General features: G+C 43.3%; 1 protein-coding gene across 15 annotated transcripts in view; it reads right to left on the reverse strand.

Annotated features, from left to right (window-relative positions):
- The window catches only part of BANP (BTG3 associated nuclear protein), a 153201-nt gene that overhangs the window by 54430 nt on the left and 81604 nt on the right, over window positions 1-17167 (reverse strand). For all 15 annotated transcript variants that reach the window (XM_059667108.1, XM_059667110.1, XM_059667109.1 and 12 more), the window contains one exon: window positions 14412-14450. In XM_059667108.1, the coding sequence (XP_059523091.1) occupies window positions 14412-14450 (39 nt within the window). The remainder of the gene's footprint in view (window positions 1-14411; window positions 14451-17167) is intronic.

Here is a 17167-nt window from a genome sequence, read left to right on the forward strand (position 1 = left end):
CTCCACTTCCTGGATCAGGGAAAGGATCTCAGGCACTGGAAAACAGGCACAGGCTGCCGTGACCAAGATGTCCATTCCACCTAATGAGAGTTGTAGGAAGTGTGACTGCAGTTTTCTCCGAGGAATTAGAACAAGCACCCTCAGCCTTTTCCGGCCCCAGCAGGACCGAGTTACACGGCAGTCAGGTCCAAACCTTGGCAGTGCTATGAACCATAATCTGGGATTTTCAATAACACAAACATAATGCCTCACGCCATCTGAGATTCCACTTGCTGACTGTTCCCTAAGGTTACTAAAACATTTCTTTAACAAATAATTTTAATTCATTTAAAAAAGCTAAGTTCTAATCTAAGTTGCTTCACAGTGATGAGGCTCAGATGATCTGCTTTCTTTGAAAGATTCATTCATGGCCATAATTTTAACAAGAAAAGGAACATTTCCCAATTAATGCTTTAAATATATAGTTTTCTAAAAAATGTCTCTAAAATCACACACACACACACACACACACACACACACACACACATACACACAGACACACACACACACACAAATAAAGGGATGTTCTCTGCCAGACTCAACATGCAGAATTTCAAAGGGTCACAGTCCAGTGACATCATTCAAGAACAAAACCAATCTTACCTATTTTGGGGGGCTTTTTAAAAAAAACTCTCACCTAAGTATATTTTTCCATTGATTTTTTTTAAAATGTATTTTTTATTTATTTCAGAGAGAAAGGATGAGAAAGAGAGAGAGAGAAGCATTAATGATGAGAGAGAATCATTGTTCGACTGCCTCCAAACTGGGGATCAAGTCCAAAATCTGAGCATGTGTCCTGACCAGGAATCGAACCATGACCTCCTGGTTCGTAGGTCAATGCTCAACCACTGAACCATGCCGGCTGGGCTCCATTGATTTTTAGAGAGAGTGGAAGGGAGGGGTTAGGGTTAGGAGAGAGGACCATCAATTGGTTGCCTCCCGCACGCACCCTGACCTGAGTAGGGGATCAAACCTACAACCAAAGTACACGCCCTTGACTGGAAGTGAACTGGGGACCCTTCAGTCTGCAGGCTGATGCTCTATCCACTGAGCCAAACCAGCTAGGGCTAAATCTTGCTTTTATAAGTGTGTAAAGTAAAAACTTATCTCTTCAGAGTCTATTCATCATTCTCACACCCTGCCTGTGTGATCAGTTTCGGGGGGTTTGGATATATGCACCCACTCTCCCCGAGAGGTGGCCATGTAGACAATGAGCGTCTATCAGGAGCCAACCAGATACCAGGCTGAGCACTCGTCAGCCTCTGTTTTGGGGGAAGGCGCACCTTCCTGAAGCAGGTCCCATTTCAGCGTCGAATAAACAAAAGCAGAACAAAGTAAAGTCTGCCAAGAGGACACACTGACAGAGTGGCAGCACCGAGGAGAGACTTGGGCCCCAGTTACAACTCTCCCACCAACTGGCTCTCTTCCAAACAACATCCCATCCCAAACAAGGGTCTCAGGAGGTAGCACCATGGGAGTGCACAGATATGCCAGTAGGCAAGAACCCTGAATAGGTGCTTCACCTCTCACCCCTCACCCCCATCACAGAGCTTACCAAGGGCAACAGGGGCCTCCTACTCTAACTTTCTCTGACAGAGAGTAAGTGGAAGACGCACATGCATTAGGTCCAACATGGCTGCAGGGCCCCATGAGAAAGGCCTCTGTTTCTGGCAGAAGCTGGCTCCACGTCCCTGGCTGCTCCCAGCAGGACCTTCCAGTACAGAGCTGCTGCAGCTGACCCTCCAAGACAGGGCTCCTTCTCTCCCCTAACCTTCCCCACAAGGATGACTAAGTAAGAAAGGAGACAGTAGCATGCAGTAGTGTAAGACGTCACCTACACTCCAATAGTATCTATGACCAGACTGGGGACAAGAGAAATCAGCACAGTTTGAATTGGTTTAATAATATGACTTTTAACAACAATAGCATCTGGAACAAAGCCATAAACGCATGTGGACATCTGGAGGACCAGCCTCTGGCCCATGCATCTTTCTCCAAGGAGGTGCCTTTGCCCAGAACCCATGACCAGAATTACTAGAAGAGACAGTATCTTAATTTCAACCCTAACGAATTTGGCCATCTGGTTTCCTCGCAAAACAGTAGATGCGATGAAGGACGAGGAATAATCGCTACTAGAAGATATATATGCATGGCCGAAAACTGAGGGACGAGAACAGGAAACACATGAACACACCCAGGGCCCAATGCTGCCTCGAACCTGCTCACAGACATGGCCATCCCTTGAAATGCGGCTTCCAACTATACCTCCAGTTCACCCTGGTCTCCAAGTTGGTCATCTTTCCAGATCCTTCTTTCCCATGTTTGGGAAGCAATGGACACTGCTGCCCTAAGCCCCAATGTGTGTAATGTACCAGGCATTCACATGCTCTCATTGGACCCATGGTGGACCTGCCAGGTGCCACACCCCTACATGGGACAAGAGCAGGATCTCTTGATAATTAATTTGAAGAAAATATATGACTCCAAAAGGATGGTCCACTGTCAGAACCATATTACACGACTATGTAAATGTAGTATAATAAACACCATGCCGCATGAAGACATCAGATCTCTCTCCTGGAAATGAAATTCACTGCAGACTTGACCATACAAATCCCACCAGCAGCAGGAGGAATCAGCACAGCACTCCTGCCAGGTAGTGCTTTCACAGAAGCTCTGCCCTCAGCAACACAAACAAGGGCAGCGATACCCATCTTAGAATCAGAAACAAGAAAGCCTGTGATAAACATGACCATATTATAGAAACAGAAGTGGGCAGGGGCTCGACAGCCCTGGCATCAGGAAGGAAGTATCCCTGCCATCAGCTCCTGAATGATGCTTAACTGTACGGATTTTGAGTGTTGTTACTTAACCAGCCTGAAATTAAACAGCAGTTAGACCTACTGAGCAAGAATTTAACTTGAAGCTCATAAAATAGTGGATCTATGAACTCAAAAAGACATGTAATTTTGTGTACATGATGTCATTTTACATAATTTTAAAATTACATCAATAATACATAAATTTCTTTTTGCACTTCTATAATTCAGGAGGATTTTCTGTTCCCCAGAGTTGAGATAACTACTCAACACCTTTTGCCCAAAAAAACTGGCATGAGCTTGGTGTTGTCAGTCTTAAGTAAATGAAACGCCAACACTTACACCAGGACTGGAAACCTGGAGTAGGCCCTGGAGCATTACGGAGGGAAGATTCTGAGGCTGTGTCAGGCTAAAGGGGAAAGAGCCCTTGGCACTCAGGGCCTCTCCTCTTGTCGGCATGAGAGACCAGGGGGAGGGGGGGGAAAGTGGAGAGGCAGTCAGAGACTGATACTGAGGTGATGGACGGAGAAGGTGAGGATGGGACCACAGGGCGCCTTCTGCACTGCTGTGTGTCAGCCCTCTCAGTGGCGTCGAGTTGAGTGGGGTGTTTTGTGTCTGCGAAACATCATTCTGTTTCACAAGTACTTGGTCAACTTAGAAAACAAAGTTGTTATGAGCAGGATAACTTAACAGGAACAAGAACTGGATAGATGATAAAATAACAAAGAAAGGATTAGCTAAACAGATGTTTAACAGAAATAGGCAGCTTCTTATGAACACATACTGTTTATTTAAATCAGGAAGCAGAGTTTCTTTAGAAAAGAAAAAGGTGTTGGGTTTTCTTAGTCACCATCGGCATCAGTTTTGCCTTTACTTAAGTTCTATCTTTAACTGGAGGTCCCACAAAAGTGACCAACAATGAGAATCAGGTGGAGATTTTCTAGGCAAAAAAATACAGGTGACTAATTAAATTATTATTTACTAGTGGCCCGGTGCATAAAATTCATGCATGGAGGAGGGGGAGGTTCCCTCAGCCCAGCCTGCGCCCTCTCGCAATCTGGGACCACTGGCTCTTAACCGCTCACCTGTCTGCCTGCCTGATAGCCCCTAACTGCCTCTGCCTGCCTGCCTTATTGCCTCTAATCCCTTCTGCCTGCCTGCCTTATCACCCCTAATCTCTGCCTGCCTGCCTGATCGCCCCCTAAGTGCCTCTGCCTTCCTGCCTGATCACCCCTAACTGCCCTTCCCTGCTGGCCTGATCTTGCCCCCAAATGCCTGTGCCTGCCTGATCACCCCTAACTGCCCTCCCCTGCTGGCCTGATCTCGCCCCCAACTGCCCTCCCCTGCCAGCCTGATCGGCCCTAACTGCCTCTGCCTCGGCCCCCACTACCATGGCTTTGTCTGGAAGGAAGTCAGTCGACCCAGTCTAATTACATATTACCTTTTTATTAGTATTATAGATAGATTGATTATATAGGATAGGATTGCTTAAATGGGGGGGGGGGAGAGCCTTTTTCAGCAGGGGGAGATGCTTTTGGCAGACAAAAATACATAATCCCTATATCTGGACTGATAGCCAGCCATATGCACTATACTGCCAAACCGATCATTAAAAAATTGAACCCCTTTCTTACACCTTACACCAAACAGCTGTTGCCCTTAAAACCCCTCCTCAGCCCTCACCTTAGGTTCTGCCTTTGCAGTTCACCCAGATTAGGTTCTGATTGGTCAGTTTCTATGGCAGTCAGCGTCAGAAGCTCCACCTCCTAGGCAGCCACTGGCTCCTCACAGTTCACCCAGATTTGGTTCTGACTGGTCAGTTGCTATGCCAGTCAGCATCAAAAGCTCTGCCTCCTAGGCAGCTATTGGCTCCTCACAGTTCACCCAGATTTGGTTCTGATTAGTCTGTTTATATGCCAGTCAGCGTCTCTGGGCCTATCTCCAGGCCTGATCAGAGAGGCGGTGCTCATCAGCAGCCCCCACGGAGGCCTGGGGAGAAAGAGAGGCGTGGCTGCTGGAGAAGCCCAGAGAGAGAAAGAGAGAGGGGGGGGGGGGGGCAATGGCTGATCAACAGCTGCCACGGAGGCTGTGGATCAGACCCTGCCTCTCTCTCTGGGCCTGATCCACAGCCCCCTCAGCAGTCAGTGCTGGGTCACTGCAGCAACCCAGCACTGACTGTAGGAATGACTTCCAGTGTTCAGTCAAGCCTTCGGTCAGTCGTTACAGACCATGGGTTTTTATATATTAGAATGTGACACAGAAAGTGATCAGTGCAGTAGTTCTACTTATTTTGTAGTAAGGTTGCTAAGAGAAAGAGTCAGTGGGAACTTGGAGGCAGACAGGCTAGAACAGACATAAATCCGCAGTAAATCCCTGCTCGTGTGAACAGGCCGATGAGGCATGGACAGGAACTTAGGAGAGGCAGCAGCACTTGGTGAGAATGGGAAAGCGCAGAAAATGCTCTTGTTTGGGGAAGCTGCAGAAGGTGGCTCTTCGGATGTGAACTTTAGGAGCCTTCCTGAGCTAACAATCAGGAAGAGAGCTCATGTGCCTGCTATACCTATCCACAAAGCCGGGTTCTCTGCCTTCAAGATGTATTTGGAATGGTGTTGCCTGATTAGACACAATGAAAGGATAGTAACATAATATAAAAACCTGATTATATTTCAAAATCTCTAGTGGAATTTTGCTCAGGAAAAGAGACAGAAACAACAGTGAAATCAAGATCAACAGACTTGCCGTAACTGGTTTGGCTCAGCGGATAGAGCGTTGGCCTGCGGACTGAAAGGTCCCAGGTTCGATTCCGGTCAAGGGCATGTACCTTGGTTGCGGGCACATCCCCAGTGGGGGGTGTGCAGGAGGCAGCTGATCGATGTTTCTCTCTCATTGATGTTTCTGACTCTCTATCCCTCTCCCTTCCTCTCGGTAAAAAATCAATAAAATATATTTTTTTAAAAAAGATCAACAGAGAACCAAGATGGCGGTGATATAGGCAGACGTGTCCCAGGTCGTGTCCCGGAGCAAATGGAATGAACAGCTGAAACTAGTAACACCCACACCGAATTGGCGAAATTGCTCAGCTGGTGAGAGGGTTTGCAGCCGGGAAGAGCAGAACTCCCCTGGAAAGGTAAAAAAAAACAGGGATTTGGGCAGGAAAGTTTGCCAGACCTCTGAGCCCAGAGAGTCGGAGGGAGACCGCGTGGCAGACAGCCGCGTCCCCTGGGACAGTCACAGCCCCTGACGGGGGAAAGGAGAACCGCGGGATTCCTGGCGCCGCCAGGGAAATTGAGAGCTGGGTTCTGTGACCGCGGAGGACTGAGCCTAAAGGGGGCAGCCTGAAGAGCTGACCTGACCATACAGTCCCGGTAAGAGAAGAAGCTTACAGAAACCAAGCCTTCCCCGTTTCCGCGGCCGGCGTTTGTTTGTCTGTTTTCACTGAATCCTGTTCATGGGACATTTCGGATACAGACACTCACCTGTGCTGAAGAGAGGGAGAGTGTGCGGAGGAGTGGAATCTGGGGAGAGAGGGGGAGCCGGGAGAGGTGGCAGCGAATTGAGTGCTGAGACACCCCTGAGCCCAAGACTGGGGCAGCCATTCTCTCCAGAGAGTGAGGCTCCTCCCCCCAGCCCCCAGGCAAGGAGCACAGCCATACCCAGATTCCACCCTGTAGGAGATCAAGGATTAAAATAACCTTATCAGTCCCTGGGAGTTAACAGGGTCTGGCCTATAGAGGGATTTTCAATCCCAGCAACAACATAGCGCCGGTAACTAACTATTACGCAGTCAGCTCTGGGCAGTGAACTTCCACTGGACAGAGAGGCCCTATAGCCCCAGAGGCCAACCCCAGAACATTGCCACCCAGAGGCTGACCCACAAACTGACTCTTTGCTAAACACAAAATAAGGCAGTCTGGGAAATAAATGCGACCTGCTTTAAAATAAGGACTGTGGTTCACAACACAGAGGAACAGTATATCGCAGGGAAACTCAACACTCTCCTGAATACCTGGAAGGTCTAAGGCGAGCCACACTGAAGAATAGAAGAACCGAAGGACCTTCACTACTGCATTTTTTTTTCTTTTTTCACTTTTTAACTAAGAAATCAATTTTTTTTTCATTTTTTTTCTGTTCTTTTTTTTTTTCCATCACCTGATTTTACCCTTTTAATTACTACCTTCTTATTTTTTAACCAGTATTATTACTGCTACCATTTTACCATTTTTTAAAAGTGCCATTTTATTTTCTCTTTACTTTATTTTGGGATTAGTGTTCTCCATTCTATTTTCATTGTTATATTATTGGTTGTTTCTAGTTTGCATTCATATCCAGGGAGCTGTTGCTGGAATTTGTTGGGATTAATGGCTGTTCTATAGGAGTATTCTCCTCACATAAAAAGTCTCTTCCCCTCTTCCACTTCATTCTCTCTTTTTGCTCTTTTTTTTTTCTTTTCTTTTCTCGCTTTTATTTTCCCCCCTCCTTTTTCCCGATTTCATTTTTGCACTCCTTTTTATGGTCCCTACTTTTCTTTTCTTTTTTTTCTTTTATCTTTTTCTCTTCCTTCTTCCTTATCCCCTAATTCTCTTAATTCAGGTGGTCACCTTTATTTGGAGTTATTAATATCGTGAATATATTTGTGTATAGTGCCTGGTACGTGGTGCCTTGTTGTGTTGTATTTTGTGCCTTTAAATCAATGCAGCAGATCCAAGCAACAGCAACCTCCTGAGCACCACATCCTCTGCTGAGGAACAGCAGCTGTACGTGAAACCTCGCCCCACCAGCCAGAAGAGCCACCACAGCTGTGAACAGCACCCACCAGAGAAGCTGCTGCCAACTGAAGAGCAGCAGCTACCGCAACCGCCCGAAGAGCAACCACAGACCAAGGAGTCACTGCCACCCAGGGAGCAACCACTGAACGACTCAACATCTAGATATGTCAGTGAGATCAAACATGGGTAGACAAAGAAACCCCCAAAGGAAAGAGAAGGAGGACTCTCCAGAAAAGCAGCTAAGTAATACAGAGGCATGCAACATGACAGATAAAGAATTCAGAATAAGGGTCCTAGAGTGCATAAACCGGATGGAGGAAAAAATCGACAACCTCTTCAAGAAGCAAGAAGAAACAGATGAAAAAATCGATAACATATGGAAGAAGCTAGAAGAAACAGATGAAAAAATCGATAACATATGGAAGAAGCTAGAAGAAACAGATGAAAAAATCAACAACTTAAGTAAGACCCAAGAAGAAATGAAGAGTGATATAGCTGCAATGAAAAACTCCATTGAAAGTATCAACAGTAGACTAGGAGAAGCGGAGGACCGAATTAGTGAATTAGAAGACAAGGAAGCAAAACACACCCAAAATGTACTGCAATTGGAGAAAAAAATTAAAAGACAGGAGGAGAGCCTAAGGGAGCTTTGGGACAACATGAAACGAAACAACATACGAATAATAGGAGTACCAGAACAACAGAAGGATGAACAAGGATTAGAAAACCTACTTGAAGAAATAATATCAGAAAACTTTCCTGAGGTGGGGAAGAAAAAAGTCACACAAGCCCAGAGAGTCCCAAACAAGGTGAACCCGAAAAGACCCACACCAAGACACATCATAATCACCATGGCAAATGTTCAGGACAAAGAGAGAATCTTACAGGCTGCAAGAGAGAGACGGAAAGTTACATACAATGGATCTCCCATTAGACTGTCAAATGATTTCTCAACAGAAACACATCAGGCCAGAAAAGAATGGACTGAAATTTACAAAGTGATGCAAAGCAAAGGACTGAATCCAAGAATACTCTATCCAGCAAGGCTATCATTCAAACTTGAAGGGGAAATAAGAAGCTTCACAGACAAAAAAAGGCTAAGGGAGTTTGTCACCACCAAGCCAGCAATGCAAGGAATGCTAAAGGGACAGGTATAAAAAGAAGAAATAAAAAGCTCAGAAAGAAAACAGCCACACACACACACAAAAAGAAATGGCTACAAACAAGTACCTTTCAATAATAACTTTAAACGTAAACGGACTAAATGCTCCAACCAAAAGACATCGAGTGGCTGAATGGATAAAAAAACATGACCCATACATCTGCTGTCTACAAGAAACCCACCTCATTAGAAGGGACTCACACAGACTGAAAGTGAAAGGATGGAAAAATATCTTTCAGGCAAATGGAAAGGAAAAGAAAGCTGGGGTAGCAATACTTATATCGGACAAAATAGACCTCAAAGTGAAGGCCTTAACAAGAGATAAGGAAGGCCACTTCATAATACTAAAGGGATCAATACAACAAGAAGATATAACCCTGGTAAACATATATGCACCCAATGTAGGAGCACCCAAATTCATAAAAAAACTCCTGGAAGATATCAAAGGAGAGATCGACAACAATACAATCATAGTAGGGGACTTTAATACACCATTGACAGCACTGGATAAGTCCTATAGACAAACAATCAGCAAAGATACAGCAATCCTAAATGACTCACTAGATCAGATGGACTTAATAGACATCTTCAGAACACTTCACCCCAAAGCCAGGGAATATACGTTCTTCTCAGGTGCTCATGGTACATCTTCAAAAATAGACCACATATTGGGTCACAAGCAAAGTATCCCCAAATTCAAGAAGATTGAAATCATAAAAAGCATCTTCGCAGACCACGATGGCATAATACTAGAAATAAACTACAATAAAAACAACCCAAAATACTCAAACACCTGGAAGCTGAATAGCATGTTATTAAATATTGATTGGGTTACCAATGAGATCAAAGAAGAAATTAAAAACATCCTGGAAACTAATGACAATGAAAACACAACAATCCAAAACCTATGGGACACAATGAAAGCAGTCCTGAGAGGGAAGTTTATAGCTCTACAGGCCTATCTCAAAAAACAAGAAAAAATGGTAGTAAATCATCTAACTCTACAACTCAAAGAATTAGAAAGAGAGCAACAAGAAAACCCCAGAGTGAGCAGAAGGAAGGAGATAATAAAGATTAGAGCAGAAATAAATGACATAGAGACCAAAAAAAACAATACAGAAAATCAATGAAACCAAGAGCTGGTTCTATGAAAGGATAAACAAGATTGACAAACCTCTAGCCAGACTCACCAAGAAGCAGAGAGAGAGGACCCAAATAAATAAAATCAGAAACGATAGAGGCGAAATAACAACAGACCCCACAGAAATACAAATGATTGTTTAAAAATACTATGGACAGCTCTACTCCAACAAACTAGACAACCTGGAGGAAATGGACAAATTCCTAGAAAAATACAACATTCCAAAACTCAATCAGGAAGAATCTAAAAATCTCAACAGGCCAATAACTATGGAAGAAATTGAAGCAGTCGTCAAAAAGCTTCCATCAAACAAAAGCCCAGGACCAGACGGCTTCACAGGGGAGTTTTACCAAACATTCAAGGAAGAACTAAAACCTATCCTCCTCAGACTACTACAAAAAATTCAAGAGGAAGGAACACTTCCAAGCTCATTCTATGAAGCCAGCATCACCCTGATACCAAAACCAGGTAAAGACAACACAATGAAAGAGAATTACAGGCCAATATCCCTCATGAACATAGATGCCAAAATCCTCAACAAAATCTTAGCAAATCGGATCCAGCAGTACATCAGAAAGATCATACACCATGACCAAGTAGGATTTATCCCAGGGATGCAAGGATGGTACAATATCCGCAAATCAATAAACGTGATACATCACATAAACAAATTGAAAGAAAAAAACCACATGGTCATATCAATTGATGCAGAAAAAGCATTTGACAAAATTCAACACCCATTTTTGATTAAAAACTCTCAGCAAGGTGGGAGTAGAAGGATCATACCTCAACATAATAAAAGCCATATATGACAGGCCCACAGCCAACATCATACTCAATGGACAAAAACTAACACCATTTCCCCTAAGAACAGGAACAAGACAGGGATGCCCCCTCTCACCACTCCTGTTCAACATAGTACTGGAAGTGTTAGCCATTGCAATTCGGCAAGAAGAAGAAATAAAAGGCATCCAAATTGGAAAAGAGGAAGTAAAACTGTCCTTATTTGCAGACGACATGATATTATACATACAAAACCCTAGAGATTCCATCAAAAAGCTACTAGACTTAATACATGAATTTGGCAATGTAGCAGGATACAAAATTAACCCCAAGAAATCTGAGGCATTTCTATACACCAATAGTGAACTTTCAGAAAGAGAGATTATAAAAACAATCCCGTTTACCATCGCACCAAAAAAATTAAGCTACCTAGGAATAAACTTAACTAAAGCGGTAAAAGACCTCTACTCAGAAAACTACAGGACGTTGAAAAAAGATATAGAGGAAGACATAAACAGATGGAAGAACATACCGTGTTCATGGATTGGTAGAATCAACATCATTAAAATGTCCATACTACCCAAAGCAATCTATAAATTCAACGCACTTCCCATTAAAATACCAACGGCATACTTCAGAGATCTAGAACGAACTCTCCAAAAATTCATCTGGAATAAAAAAAGACCCCGAATAGCTGCAGCAATCCTGAAAAAGAACAAAGTAGGTGGGATCTCAATACCAGATATCAAGTTGTATTACAAAGCCACTGTTCTCAAAACTGCCTGGTACTGGCACAAGAATAGGCATATAGATCAATGGAATAGAATAGAGACCCCAGAAATCGGCCCGAACCAATATGCTCAATTAATATTTGACAAAGGAGGCAAGAACATACAATGGAGCCAAGATAGTCTCTTCAATAAATGGTGCTGGGAAAATTGGACAGATATATGCAAGAAAATGAAACTAGACCACCAACTTACACCATACACAAAAATAAACTCAAAATGGATAAAGGACTTAAATGTACGACGGGAAACCATAAAAATTCTAGAAGAATCCAAAGGCAACAAAATCTCAGACATATGCCGAAGCAATTTCTTCACTGATACAGCTCCTAGGGCACTTGAAACTAAAGAAAAAATGAACAAATGGGACTACATCAAAATAAAAAGCTTCTGCACAGCAAAAGAAACCATCAACAAAACAACGAGAAAACCCACTGTGTGGGAAAACATATTTGCCAATGACATATCTGATAAGGGCCTAATCTCCAAAATTTATAGGGAACTCATACAACTTAACAAAAGAAAGATAAACAATCCAATCAAAAAATGGGCAAAGGACCTAAATAGACACCTTTCAAAAGAGGACATTCAGAAAGCCAAGAGACATATGAAAACATGCTCAAAGTCACTAATCATCCGAGAGATGCAAATCAAAACAGCAATGAGGTACCATCTCACACCTGTCAGACTGGCTATCATCAACAAATCAACAAACGACAAGTGCTGGAGAGGATGTGGAGAAAAAGGAACACTTGTGCACTGCTGGTGGGAATGCAGACTGGTGCAGCCACTATGGAAGACAGTATGGAGTTTCCTTAAAAAACTGAAAATGGAACTCCCATTTGACCCTGTGATCCCACTTCTAGGAATATATCCCAAGAAACCAGAAACACCAATCAGAAAGGATATATGCACCCCTATGTTCATAGCAGCACAATTCACCATAGCTAAGATCTGGAAACAGCCTAAGTGCCCATCAGTAGATGAATGGATTAGAAAACTGTGGTACATCTACACGATGGAATACTATGCTGCTCTAATAAGGAAGGAACTCTTACCATTTGCAACGTCATGGATGGAACTGGAGAGCATTATGCTAAGTGAAATAAGCCAGTCAATAAAGGAAAAATACCACATGATCTCACTCATTCATGGACAATAGAGACCATTATAAACTTTTGAACAATAATAGATACAGAGGCAGAGCTGCCTCAAACAGATTGTCAAACTGCAGCGGGAAGGCCGGGGGGTAAGAGATCAACTAAAGGACTTGTATGCATGCATATAAGCATAACCAATGGACATAAGACACTGGGTGATAGGGGAGGCTAGGGGACTGTCTAGGGCGGGGGGATAAAATGGATACATATGTAATACCCCTTGTAATACTTTAAGCAATAAAAAATAAATAAATTAAAAAAAAAAAAAAAAGATCAACAGACTTACTTTTCTCATCAATTAAAGTTCAGGCTATATCTTAATTAGGATAAAATTTCCCTCCCAGTATGAATACAAACCATTAAATTGTCAAAAACGAAGAGAAACTACTGATAGTGACCTGTCCTTTCTTGCCCCATCCCGACATCTCTGGCCCGACCAAGAGAAACATCACATTGAAGCTGCTGAGAACCAATTCTACTGTGCCTGGCCCACAGCTTTATCACCAAGGCAACTCAGAGGAACTGTGGATCTTAATTTTTCATTTCTTTGGCTTTTTGGCTCTTTTCCATGGAAGCTGTTATATTTATATATTAATATTGCTTCAGGACACTGATTAAAACCTCATGTGTATGTTCAAGAAGAAATTTTCAAACCAAGAAACTCCAATTTAAATAAGTGCAATTCTCCCAAGGCCCTCTGGGGGTTCAAGAGAAAATCCATGGGCTATAACTATCCTTTCATTTCCTAGTCTAGCAACACATGCTCTTCACGACCGGCTCATGGCAGACATCAGGCACTCATGGTGACAATGGGAAAACAGGTGTTTCAAAGGGGAGCATGCACTTGGTTTTGAGAATAACAAGTATTATTATCTTGAAGTAAATGAGTTCTGTGTTTATGGTTCATGTTTTATAAAAAAAGGAAGATCATCAGAATTCTGTCATAATTATTCAAAGGTTGCAAACATCACTTTAATAAAAACTCTTCAAAAGGACATGAAAAATTTATATATATTTCAGAGAGGCGGGAAGAGGGAGAGAGAGACAGAAATATAAATGATGAGAGAGAATCATTGATTGGCCACCTCCTGCACACCCCCTACTAGAGATGGAGCTTGCAACCTAAGCATATGCCCTGACCAGAAATCAAACCATGACTTCCTGGTTCATAGATCGACACTCAACCACTGAGCCATGCCAGCAGGGCAAGGACATGAAAATTTTAATCCCCCGAATTCACCAGCAATTTCACTAGATCTTAGAAAGCAAATCACTCCCTAGAAACCCTCACAGTTGGCACACTTCTCTTTGTGAAAACAATTCATATCAAATGTATGCAATGATGGTCTCCGTTACTTTTGTCCAAGATTAGAAAAATTCCAGCAGTAGCTGGAGTTTGACAGCAATATCCATGAATAAAACCTACCTTGTTTTATTCTACAGCTACTGTACAAACACAGTGATCAACAACATTTATGTCAATTTACAGAAAACAGTTATAAACAGATGTAGAGTTTCATTTACAATTCTAAGAGCTACCTGAAACTCCACAAAGAGGCAGATGCAGCCCAGAGTCCTGCAGTCAATGTGTCCCCATCGGATGTCCTTAGCCACCAAGTAAAGCCAGTATTTCCCTGAGGCTAATGCAGCTCCGCCCTCTGGCTCCCCACTCCTCGATCCCTCCCTGTGGCAATGCAGTGTCTGGGGATCTACTACAGCAAGCAGCATGGAGTGAAGGTAGGTTAGCACTTACCTGCCCATCCTGTCCCACGTGGTGTATCTGTAGATTGCCCTGCAAAATGGATGAAAAAAAAGAGAGATCAAGAATAAAAATGACTTCAAGACATAGCGGCAAAAACTTCCCCATGCCATTCGTGAGTAACCAGCAAAACCACGAACACCAAGTCTACAAAAACTCAACCCTTGTAGAAATAAGCACTCAAAACAAAGTATTTAAGCTGAGTTTACAGGTTACTATTTTTTCTTATAAAAAATAACAAACTAAAAGCAAAACATTTTTACCTCTCCCCTGACCGCAAATGCAATTTTTTTCTAACTTTTATTTTGAGACAAGTTTAGATTCACAAGAAGAATCAAAAGTGGTATAGCAAGAAGTCCCTGTACCCATCACCCAGGTTCCCCCATGGAGACATCTTACATAAGAATAGTGCATTATCACAAGCACGAAATTGGCAGGACACAATACAATTAACCAGACCACAGGCCTACTGGGATCTCACCAGTTGGAAATTCATTTTCACTTGTTTAAAAAAAAAAAAGTAATTGATTTAATTTGATAGGTTCTGCTAAATGGCTCTTTGCAGACATCCTTATTTTGACAAAATAATTATTTTTAAATGAACAAGGTAAAACTTTATTGTGATAAGACAATTGTATATTGTAACCTATTACAAAGTAATCATTAATATTATCAACAATGTCTTCTAATTCATTGCATTCAATTCCTAATGGAAACAAAAAAAAAATACTGGATTATTTAGACAAGAGGGATTCAGCTATGAAAACTGAAAAAGGGGACAAAATCGGTTTCAAAAGTTTAAACTCAAGAATTATTCTTATGCCCAGCCCTGGTGCCTCAGTGGTTGAGCATGGACCTATGAACCAGGAGGGCTCGATTTGATTCCTGGTCAGGGCATATGCCCAGGTTGCGGGCTCAATCCCCAGTGTGGGGCATGCAAGAGGCAGCAGATCCATGATTTTCTCTCATCATTGATGTTTCTATATCTCCCTCTCCCTTCCTCTCTGAAATTAATAAAAATGTATATTTTTAAAAAATACTATGATTCTTTTAGCAAAAATAATATTAAAATGTATGTTGATTATTTCCTTTTACTATTATATCAATTTTCCTTCTTTTCAAATGACTACCAGCAAATTAAGCATTCTGACTAGGTGTACGCACCTTCTAGATTGACACTTCTTAATTGTCGTTTGGCCATCCCTTGTCTGTGTCTTTAAAAATTAAGCCTCCCTGCCCTTCAACAGGACACCCCACTTAGTCTGCAGGTTTCCTGCACCACTCTACACATTTCCCGTGGAACCCACATTAGGGTGAGCCAGCAGACTCTCCACTCACCATCCAGCTCCTTAACTCTGATAGTCAGACCTCTAAGGGCCATCTCCAAGTTCACTGCCTGCTGCTCTCCTTCCCCTGCCGCAGCTTCAGCCACACCAATGTGCTTTCTCTCACTCCCTCGTTTGGACACATGACGATTACTGATTTAATTACTCCTATGAATGAATCAATCCCCTCCTTTGACCGGGTATTTACTGCTCTTCTCATAGGAATTCATTCAGCCACGTATCCCTATTCTTCCCTCAGAACCCCTGCTTATCTCTTCCCTTTGCAGGCTGGGCCCACGGACAAATCTTCGGGGTCCAAATGAAAGAATTTCCCTTAGAAAGCATCCCAGAGCCCCTCTCCCATGAGGCCTCTGTTCTCGGCACCAGCGAGTGCTCGTCACTTCCGACCCTCTTAGCACACTCATCTCAGTGCACTGTGGGGAGCCACTACCTCACATTTTCACACAGCAGCAATAGCCTGCACAGCAACCTGCACAGACTGGGAGCTCAGCAAATGCCTCACACACGAGTCAGTAAGCAAATTACCACCACCTCCACCTCAGCCCCTGGGTTCTGGAAACTGAAAAGTCAAAGGGGCACGAATGCCTTACCTAGTTAAGGAAAGCAGCCTAGCATGCCGCTAGAACGTGAGCAGAAGTGTCCACAAAGCAGCTCTGAAAAGCCATTAGGCACCATTAAACTAGTCAAATGCTTCCCTCGAAAGGTTCTCCTGAAAGGCTCTTTGACAAGTTAGCACTTGCACAGTCGCTGCTGGATCTGTACCTGCTTTCGCCGTTGGTGTGTGAGGAAACCCGACACCATGTAACAACACACCACAGTGCAGGTCTGCACAAAGCTGGTACTATCTTCCCAGCCTAGAAATAAGTATGTTTTTAGCTCCCAGTCCATGCTGCCAGGGGCACGCCGTTCCACACCATGCTTGGCCAGCAGAGCGAGTGTGCACTGCTCGGCAGCCACAGGCAAAGTCAGAGGAAGACAAGTACACTGAGTCTACTGATGTTCTCGTGCTGTAGGAAACGATCGTCAGTGTTCCCCTAACAGGCGGCCTACAACCACCCATGCCCTGGACAAGAAGGCTAGAAAGACAAGGTCCCCCTGAGGGGCTCAGAGAATATCAGCACCATGACCAGCTGGCCTCACCTTCCAATAACACAGATGGTCTACCTGACCTTCACGCACTGACCCCCTATAGCAGCTGATACACATATGCAACAGCACTTGTGCAGCTGGGATGGACTCCCTACATTCTGTCTTTACCATGGATTAGAATTAATGAAAAGCAGAACACCACCAGTGATTAGAAGCCTGGATCTCATGAACTTAAGGCAGCTGAGGCAATCCTAGGAGTGGCAGGAATGGGAAAAGCCATGAAAAGATGCACTGAAAGCTCACAGGACGTACACA

Source organism: Myotis daubentonii, chromosome 15 (assembly GCF_963259705.1).
Source record: "Myotis daubentonii chromosome 15, mMyoDau2.1, whole genome shotgun sequence".
In the NCBI taxonomy this organism is placed as follows: Eukaryota; Metazoa; Chordata; class Mammalia; order Chiroptera; family Vespertilionidae; genus Myotis; species Myotis daubentonii.